This window comes from Notolepis coatsorum (assembly GCF_963971535.1).
Source record: "Notolepis coatsorum genome assembly, chromosome: 19".
Lineage (NCBI taxonomy): Eukaryota > Metazoa > Chordata > Actinopteri > Aulopiformes > Paralepididae > Notolepis > Notolepis coatsorum.
Window position 1 is genome coordinate 15598803 of NC_140183.1, and position 10928 is coordinate 15609730.

At 42.3% G+C, this 10928-nt stretch overlaps 1 protein-coding gene across 1 annotated transcript in view; it reads right to left on the reverse strand.

Annotated features, from left to right (window-relative positions):
• The window catches only part of LOC311245727 (uncharacterized protein), a 31657-nt gene extending 26504 nt beyond the window's left edge, over positions 1-5153 (reverse strand). The window contains exons 1-2 of the mRNA XM_084335681.1: positions 5022-5153; positions 4402-4592 (exon numbers count right to left, since the gene is read on the reverse strand). Coding sequence (XP_084191807.1) covers positions 4402-4530 — 129 coding nt within the window. The 5' untranslated portion in view covers positions 4531-4592; positions 5022-5153. The remainder of the gene's footprint in view (positions 1-4401; positions 4593-5021) is intronic.
• Positions 5154-10928: the final 5775 nt, after the last annotated feature.

Below are 10928 nucleotides of genomic sequence, written 5' to 3' on the forward strand. Positions count from 1 at the left end.
GTTAGTTGTTTATTGTTGTAACACCACACAAAATAAATCTCATGATTATGTTTTTAAATGTTTAAATATCATTTCTCGCCATCCAAAGACCCAAGAGACGGGACAGTAATATATATATATATTTTTTTTACAACTGAAGTTACATTTTTTGTTATTACAGAAAGAGTTAAGTACCAAAAAAAAATACAGATACGAATTACAGGTACCGGTATCTGTTCAAATGTGAACGGTACAACCCTAATGATATCTAGCGTTCGGCATCGCCCTGTGACAACTCCTCTCACAAGTCACTGTTTCCGTGTGCAGTGGAAACTCTGCTGTTCAGTGTGTGAGCCCACAGCCACACAGGCAGTAGTTTACAGAGAGGAGATGTGTTGTGAAAACAGCAGAAGGAACCAACAACACCCCAGCCCTATATCCACTAAAGTGATTTAAAATCAGTAGGAAGATGGAGCTCTCCCTTTCTAAATCTACTGTAACATAACAATAGTACACCTCCTGTCATTTGGATATTGCACTAGGCCCTATTTCCACAAATGTTTGATAATTGTTCAGCTCTACTCTGATCAACGACGCCTACATATCAACCAGCTGTCGAGTGTCGAGTAATCTGCGGGCACTTCCTCTTACAGTGTTCAGGACCTAAAAAGGTCTTGCCAGTCAGTTGACGAGCTCACTTCCTGTTTTACCCCAGAATGCTCGGCGGGAAACACGCTCTTCTCTCAGCAGCTCCCAGACCTGTTATGACAGCAACTAAACCAACCAACAGCGGACAATGGACCAGGCTACATCAACATAGAGGATTTTGCCAACTAATCAATTAATGGGCACATATATAAAATGTTTCCCACATAAGACCATTCAGACAATAAATGGTGCGTTTACCAGATATGACAATATTTCTTCCAGAAAATAATTTTAAAAGGACATAACCTTGTAGTTGCCCAAGATCTTTTACTAAGACCTGAATTTATAATAAGACCAATATGATTATTAAGTCAGTAAAGAGCAAGCTACAGGCTAAAGGCAAGCTATCAATGACAACACAAATGTCTTCTTGCAGGCACCTTATCTTGGACTGAAGAGGCTAAACACCATATGGAGATATAGATATGCCTGAAAACTAACTAACCAATGGTTCTGTGCATTATTTTTAACTTGTCAGGGAAAACAGAAAGTTGACACATAGCCAAACGACTTCATCATAAAACAGCCAATAAAAAGCGCAATAAATTCTGCACCTTCTGGTAGGTTACGTCACTACAAGTCAGTCAGGAGAGAAGGTACATCACTACAAGGATATCTGGTTAACAAGTCGTTTTAAATTAACCGAATATTTTTTATGGTTAATTCAAATGTTTAATATATTGTTTTGTACTCATTGTATGGGGTGAATGTGTAAAAAAGTTAAAAGTGAATACATGAGACGGCAGCGCATTCTCTACATTTAGATTCATACGTCATCCACGCTGAGTCAATTATTTAGTCCAAGGGGGCATTTTTATCACCAGCCCGGAAAACATGTCCGTCGTCTATACTAGCTCTCCTGAGAACTCCTTACACAGGGTTATATATACTATACTAGCTCTCCTGAGAACTCCTCTCTCAATACCTTTCACTACACAGGGTTAGGGTTATATATACTATACTAGCTCTCCTGAGAACTCCTCTCTCAATACCTTTCACTACACAGGGTTAGGGTTATATATACTATACTAGCTCTCCTGAGAACTCCTCTCTCAATACCTTTCACTACACAGGGTTAGGGTTATATATACTATACTAGCTCTCCTGAGAACTCCTCTCTCAATACCTTTCACTACACTGGGTTAGGGTTATATATACTATACTAGCTCTCCTGAGAACTCCTCTCTCAATACCTTTCACTACACCAGGGCTGTACACTGCGACGAGATGATCGCAAATTGCCCCCTAATTTGGCCGGTGCGAGTGGAAAATAATATCTGGGGGCAAGCTTGCGAGTAGTGATTTCAACCCTTCATTCGCATTTCACTCCTAAATTAATCCAGTGCGACATAATGTTGCGGTTGTAATTTCATTAGACAGACCAGCACGGACCTTTAATAACATGCAATTTAATTGACACGAGCAATGGGCTAACGTTAGCTGGTAACCAAGGTATCCATTAGGACTGTGCTAAGCTAACTAGCGTTAGCTGCTGCTAACCCTGGAAAACGGTCAAAGCAGACTCCACAACACTAGTTCCATCCGTGAGGAAAGGGGGTGGGTTATATTAACAACGCTTGACAACAGAAGTTTAAACATAACTTCATATTTATTGGTTATTCGTTTCTGTATATCATCCACTTTCCATCTCTGTGTGTTAAACTCTTCCTGTTTACATTAGAGTGTGACGTCATCACCTACGGCAGCTTAGACGATCAAAGCGCGAACCTAGAACAAAACCCGAGGGGTTCGTTCTCGCCCCCCATATATGCGTGTGTGTGTGTGTTTGGCTAAAGTGGATAGAAAACAGTACTGTGCAAAAAAAAGGCACCCAAAGTTTTTATATAAATGGTCTTAGATGTAAATAAAAAAATTTATTAGTGTGTCAGTAGACTACTCTTAGTACATTTTCATTAAATAATTGTTTAAAGCATCTTCATGGTTTAATAATGCAAACCTATGTTGCAGGGACTTATTATAATCATCATATTGGCGTGACTGTATGCATCAAAGGGTTAAATCAAGCATTTTTAAGTGCTTTAGAGGAAATGTCAAAACATCGCAATATATATCGTGTATCGTGATATGGCCAAAAAATATGGCGATATCATTTAGAGGCCATATCGCCCAGCCCTACTATTATGGTAAAATAGTTATTTAAAAATGTGCCCCTAAAAAATATTCTTTGCCCCTAAATTTCTCATTTAGGGGCAAGTGTGCCCCTAGTGAAAAAGCTTAGCGTACAGCCCTGTACACAGGGTTAGGGTTATATATATACTATACTAGCTCTCCTGAGAACTCCTCTCTCAATACCTTTCACTATACTGGGTTAGGGTTATATATACTATACTAGCTCTCCTGAGAACTACTCTCTCAAGACCTTTCAGTACACTGGGTTAGGGTTATATACTATACTGCATGAAGTAGGACAACAGGTGAAATGTTAAAAAAAATATATATATAATCATCAACAGGCTGGTGATTATCAAAGGACTGGCTGGTCATGGATTATCAAAGGACATAAAATACTGGCCAAGAAAGACCCTATGAAGCAGACGGATGGCTCCATGGCTGTTTTGTGGGCCGTTTCAGACAACTTAATAAAATGCTATGCGCACCATTCTCTGAGTAGTATTGATGATCAATAAGGATATAAGTGCAATATCAAGCGCTGCACGCAGCATTTGTTTTGGAAGCGAGTGTGTCTGGCTCATCATTTTCACAACTTCCGTCTCCACCTGGAGTCTGTACTGTGGACATGAGTTTCAGTCAGTTTTACAAGTGTTGCTACTAATGAGGAGTAAATTGCAGTCGCCATGAAAGCGCGCTGTATTTATGTAGTTAGCCAACGTTATGAATTAGCAAGCAATGTTAACACAGCTATCCGGTTTTAATCTGGTTAATGACAGCGGATAGCCGGCTATCAAAATAATCATTATGTGCAGTGCACATCCCTACTACAAGTAAGAGGAGAGAAGGTACATGACACTACAAGCCAGTCAGGAGAGAAGGTCAAGAATTTGTTGAGACCCAAACAACTGACATTCCAGTGTGTGTGAAAATGGTTCAAACTATTCAAGGCATCCAAACGGACATCATTGTTCAACCCTATTGCCCCACTTTCAAACAATCCCAAACTCCCGCAAAGAACAGGACTACAGTCGAGTAATACAAACATGTCTTAATGAGGCCAAGTCTTGGTTGTTTAGATAATACACACTAATGGAGGTTAAAAATAGACCCGTCTGGAAGATAAGTCGGGGTGTGACGGCAGGCCTCTCCTCCTCATCTCTGCTTGTTTTTTAAAGCAAACTACAAAAAAATGCTCATATCCAACAAAAGTAGTAGATAGATAAATAGGTCATACATGTCGGTATGCATTTGGTTATGTGGGTGGGTAGGTTTGTAGGCAGGTGGGTGGGTTGTTAATTATATATTATTATGTATGCAGTATACACAGTATATGCATGTATGTACTGTGGTGTATGTGTGTGTGTATTAACACGTATCTTTTGACTGTATTCTGGTATTTTATAATATGTATATTTTTTGTATGTTTGATTTTTACAAAACAGGGGAAGTTCTCGATAAAGCCTCTAGGCTTCCAACTTCTCCTTCACACAATGGTTATAACTTATTATGTATTGTTTTTACTTTTGTTTAACTGTGCTAATAAATAAATCCAGATAAGTGGGGTGGTGTGAGTGCAGGCACCTGCTCCCTGGAGCGCTTCTCCTCCTCCACTTGTCTCTGCAGGACCTCTGCTCGCTCTTCAGCCTCGTCCGCCTGCTGCTGCAACACTTTGATTTTTCGCTTCACCGCCTCGATGCTGTTGCTGGCCATCTCTGTGCTGGTGGTGTGGTGTTGGAGGACGAGGAGTTCTTCGACTTGGTAGAGCGTCGATTCTGAAAACAATGTGGAAAGACGACACGGTGAGACTCAGAAGTGATAGAAGACGAGCAGCTCGTCCCCCTCCCCCTCTGAAACAACGCCCTGTCTGTCAGGGACACCACAGTCTGAAATCACAACGGTATTAATATCCACACCACGCAAGTTACACTAACGCCACGTTATATGTCAAGGTGAGAGCGGGTGCAATAAAGCATGAGCTGCAGAGTGCTTCGAGTTAACGACGGTATAACTAGCCGTTGTTTACTGTTGTCTTCTATGATGAACATAAGTTCTCACCACGATGTGAGTCGATAGTCAAGCAAGTTTCCCAGTTCGGCTACTAGCTAATAACGCTAAGCTAACTGGTGGTGGTTATTATCACGCTAACGACGCTTTTAAAAACGAGACGAGTAAAGTGTGACTTAGCAGTAAATCCCACTGACGTGTTCGTGTTGTTGGTCCGTAATCAGGCTGGAGTGTAATTTGAGGAGAAAGTTGAAGTTGTGCAGGTGGTTATTATTCGGAGGCCTCTGACTAGTTCCAGTTCTGCTCTGACTCCCCGCTGTCACTTCCGCATCCTAAAGAGTGACGTACCGACCTAGTTCAGCTCGAAGCCCCGCCTCCTCGTGCTCATTCACCTCCGGTTGGACAGCGCGCGTGTATGCTTTTACCAACGCGTTTGTGTTTCCGGGTTCCCGTTTTGCGCTCTGATTGGCCAATGACCTACACGCGTACGCCCCCCTCGCTATTGCCTTTGGGGCGTGAGATGAGATAAAGCTGGGAACGAGGTTAGGCGTGAGATATGAAGACAGATTTAACTGGGTATAGGAAGGAAGTACCATACGAGCCGCAAATTGAACATGCAGTGAGTCTGCAGTGGTGCCTGCTTCAAATGGCATGTATTATAGGCTATAAGCCGGTGTAGATCTATTCGGAATAATAAACATATACGCCCCTCGAGGCTCTAGCAAAACATGACACATGTGATCCTATCTCCGATAGAGCTGCTGGTCGCAGAGACGTGAGTTGAACGAACACATCGGGAGGAGAATGAATGAATGAATGAAAACTTTATTTAACAGATTGCAGAATGGGTACAATACAGTTGTACGGCTCAATACACACAATTGTTAAGGGGATGCAGACCAGAGAAAGACTTTTGTCTTGTTTACATCAGGTTCATTCATTCATTCATTCATTCTCCTCCCGATGTGTTCGTTCAACTCGCGTCTCTGCGACCAGCCGCTCTATCGGAGATAGGATCACATTGTGTCATGTTTTGCTAGAGGGTGTTTGCTAGCAGGCACCACTGCTGTTGTAATTGTCTGGTAATAGCTGTTTCGAGTGTTTATTATTGGGTTGTTGTTGCAGACTCACTGCATGTTCAATTTGCGGCTCGTATGGTACTTCTACAAGATACACTATACGACCGGGGTGCCCATGTACATGTCAAAATACTTCCCAAAGGTCAGTGAATACCACAACCACTACACCAGAGGAAGCTCAACAAATCATGTTAAACCCAGATTCGGCTCAAACAAGGGACTAAACACGTTTCGCAATTATGCCACAACAATGTGGAACGCCCTACCCAAAGCTGTAAAACCGCTCTTAAAGAGCACCTACGGGAGGCTGCTATTCGAAACTGGCCACCGTAAATGCCCAAAACCCCCACCACCTCCTAATAGACAGTCTCCTCCCCACCGCATGTATATATTCCCTCCCCGCCGTATGTATATTTCTCTCCCACCCACCCACCCACCCCCTCCTAATGTACAGTCCCCTCCCCATCATATGTATATACTCTGTCAGGATCTAGGGGTAACAGTACTGTATATTTGAATACCGTTTATGTCACAAATGTATCAGTACTAAATACCTATGTCCCTATGCCATAAATGTCATGCATGTTGTGTATGTCATAAATGTCTATATGAATTGAAAATGGGGGACCCTGATGGAAACAAGACAAACGTCTTTCTCAGGTCTGCATCCCCTTAACAATTGTATGTATTGAGCCGTACTGTATTGTACCCATTCTGCAATCTGTTAAATAAAGTTTTCATTCATTCATTCATTCATTCATGCCTTCCTATACCCAGTTAAATCTGTCTTCATATCTCACGCCCCAAAGGCGATAGCGAGGGGGGCGTATGCGTGTAGGTCAGTGGCCAATCAGAGCGCAAAACGGGAACCCGGAAACACAAACGCGTTGGTAAAAGCATACACGCGGACGGCGCCACTCCGTGTTCTTCTTCTGTTTCTTTTTTATGGCGATTGGCATCCCACTTAAAGGTGCATTACCGCCACCTCCTGTTCACCATGGGGATGGGATGGTGTTCTAGTTTTAAAGATAATGTTTAAGGGTGAGCTGTCAAGAGTCAAGACATTACTTATTACCTTAAGACACTATTTATAATTGGCATCCATTAACATTGCTCAACTCATATTACAAATTGTTATATGCTCATATATTAAAGCCTTGTTTGAAAGAAATAATTTCTGTTACACAGTTCAAGATTCAAGAGATTGAATGAATGAAGGTGAATTTGTGCAAAAATACAAAAAAATAGAATAGATAATAAAATAGAATATACATGATAAAAAGTAATAAAAATACAATGCTAAGCTTAAGAAATAAAGGTAATGAGTACTATATACAATAATAGTATAGTTTTTGTGTTTTTTTAATCTGATGATTTAATGAGTTGAGGCCCCGTATATAGGCCCATCTGGGTCTCTTGCCTCTACTCTGATCAATGTTTCGATTTCTTTACTGTTTTGCTGAAATGGTGCGAAATAAAGAAATAAAGAAAATACAATAATATACAGTCAGGTTTCATGAAAAGCAGACATATCTCAAACAATATCTGCCTGGTCCTGGATATTATTGAATATCCAGATTTAATCCATGATGCAATTATACTATTTCATGGCACCTCCTGGTGCTAATGGGTGACTTCAACCTGCCTGACTCTTCCCAATCTGCCACAGTGGTCTCTCTCGTACAATCCTTCAACCTGTTCTCACCCACAAAACTGGCAGCTCCCTGGATCTCATATTATCATATTCTCCCAAGATTATTTCACTAACTCTTGTGCTAAATCCCAAACCACCCACTCCAACTCCAACTGTCTGTCAGATGCAACCTACGCTCCCCTCCACCCTCTCCTCTGACATCCTGTCCGCTCTACCTTTGAGTGAGACTTTCTCTGCTCTCCCCTCAGATACGGCAACCTCCACCCTCCTTTCAGCCCTCTCAACCTCCACCCTCCTCTCAACCTCCACCCTCCTCTCAGCCCTCTCAACCTCCACCCTCCTCTCAGCCCTCTCAACCTCCACCCTCCTCTCAGCCCTCTCAACCCCACCCTCCTCTCAGCCCTCTCAACCTCCACCCTCCTTTCAGCCCTCTCAACCTCCACCCTCATCTCAACCTCCACCCTCCTCTCAGCCCTCTCAACCCCACCCTCCTCTCAACCTCCACCCTCCTCTCAGCCCTCTCAACCCCCACCCTCCTCTCAACCTCCACCCTCCTCTCAACCCCCACCCTCCTCAACCTCCACCCACCTCTCAACCCCCACCCTCCTCTCAACCTCCACCCTCCTCTCAGCCCTCTCAACCTCCACCCTCCTCTAGTCTCAGCCCTCTCAACCTCCACCCTCCTCTCAACCCCCACCCTCCTCTCAGCCCTCTCAACCTCCACCCTCCTCAACCCCCACCCTCCTCTCAGCCCTCTCAACCTCCAACCAATGTTTTTGAACCACACAAATGAAATGCATTGTAGCAAACTAGTTTCATTACTTGTTTGTGGACTAGCTGATATCCTTTACAACTACTGACAACTGACAGACTGGGTAACCCAAGTAGATTGTGTAAAGTTTTCAGGGAAGCAGATTGGATAGCTGAAATAGTTTAATTCTGTTGATATCCAGGGGGATAGAAATCAAAGGGCTTTAGTTGTCATTTGGGGTAATTGTACATCAACATACCCTCTTAAAAAATGCAACAAGGTTGAAAAACAAGATTTCCATTGTACTGAATCGAAGGCTTCACTCTAAGACGGGTGTAGTCATTCAGATCAGTGAAAATCAAGGCGGCTGAGTGGTGCAGTGGGCAAGGCGGTCGCCACTAACGCAGGAGATGCTGGTATCGAGCCCAGCTCTCTGCGTTGCTACCGGCATGGCCGGCCGTCATACTAACACAATTGGCAGTGTTAGAGGGTGGGAAAGCCGGTGGGTGGGGATTGGACGTTGTGGACAGCGACTCCTACAGGTTGGTTGGGTGACGCCGGTGCGGCGGAAACGGGAAGTATCGGGGGCAGCGTGAGCCTCCCACGCGTTACTCCTCGCCACTGAGAGATCGAGCTGCTGCGGTGAAAAGATGCGACAGGCTGCCTCCTCGTGTACCGGAGGGGACACGTGATGCAAGGCTTCTATCCTCACTACAACTGACCAGTGGGAGGCATAGTCTAGCAACGTTCAAGACAGGGGAGGGAAGAATTGGAAAAATACGAAATTGGGATGGGAGAAAAATAGAAAATGGGGAGAAAAAGTGGATAAAAAAAAAGATCAGTGAAAATCAGGCTTCTCCTCTAAATCACTTTCACTCTCTGAGAGCTGTGACCTCAGCGGCATCTAAGCCCACATGGTCACGTTCAAAATCATTAGTTGAGGCACAAAATGCAAAGAGAAATGGTCTAAAGGGCTGTATCTAAATAAACAACTCACTGTATTGTATTATAACTCTACTCTGCATTGTATAGTGTGCATATTGAACATTTTTGTTTTGTTTACACTTGTTTATGTATTTGACTTTCTATTTTATACTTATACTTATTTTATTTTATAATTATCTATTTCATCTAGCACACTCTCAGGAGCAAAACAGAAAGAAGCATTTCATACAAAAGTATTCTGTATTTCTGTATGACAACTAATAAAGAAACTTGAACTTGTATGTACAGCCATTGTTTTATACGTTTGCCCCCCATGTTGTGTGAATTATCAGAGTTCTCAATTATGTTAGCCCCCCTCCTATGGGAACTATGCTTGCCTCCCATGTTGAGTGAATTATAACCATATTTATTGTAATACATTTATTGTAATGTACAGTATAATATAACTGATAGGGCATACAGACCCTCATAGAGTTAATTATATTGTTTACACTGCCTATTTTAACTTTTCTACTGTAAAGGAATATCTTATCACAGCTCTCACACGGTTACCGGTATACTGTAGGTCCCAGGGAAGCTGGTAAAAAAGTAAGGAACAGGTTTTTTGAAGATCATAAAATTGCATGGAAAGTGCCCTCAATATCAGCCCCAACAAAAGAAAAATAGATCAAAATGAAGAGTGTAAAAGGTTTTATATACAGTAACTACGGAGCTTGGGGTCAAAATGGCCCAAAAGATGTATAAAACGTGTACAGGACAAATAAAGTACATTTTATGTTTACCAAGTGTTCTCCATAAAATTAGTAATGAAAAACCTTAAATGTCATGTTTAACCATGTTTTTAGAGTCAGTAAACATTGACCACAAACATAATTGGTTTAAGTACCAAAAAAAAAAAAAGAGCCTGAAACCTAAGACTCCAAGAACCAATATGGTTCATAATCATTCTGGGGGGTGTTTCTGGAACAGCTGCATAGTTCTGATGACCTCCGCCGATCTTCACGAGGGATGTCCCCCTGCAGTCTCCAGGAGGAACTGCGTGCACGCTGCTATTTATAAAGAAATGAGGCTGTACCTCCTGGGAGATGATGCTGGAACAATTCCTGGACGTTACTTCTTTTCAGCTTCTTTCAGTTTTGCTTGTACAGTTGTACAGTGTCCCCCACCCACCCACCCCTCCCCCCACCACCTCCAATGTACAGCCCCCCCCCACCTACCCAACCTCCTCCAATGTACAGTTTCTACGTCAAATGTATACTCTCTTTTCTGGACTCTTTTTGTATCACAAACAGTACTGTATTTGCAAATCTGGTATGTCATAAATGTATAGATGTAGCAGTACTGTCTATCTGTATGTCATGTATGTCATATATGTTATGATGAATTGAAAATGGGGGACCCTGATTTAAACAAGACGAAAGTCTTTCTCTGGTCTGCATCCCCTTAACAATTGTATGTATTGAGCTGTACTGTACCCATTCTGCAATCTGTTAATAAAGTTTTCAATCAATCAATCAGCACCGTATGTTTAAAACCCTTTCACTACCACACTACAGAAGGTTAACCCTTTACTATCACACTACAGATGGTTAACCGGTTTGTTCCGTGTTAATTAATGTGTTGTTTATTATCTTGTTTGTTAATGAATCATCATCTTGTTTGTTAATTCATGTGT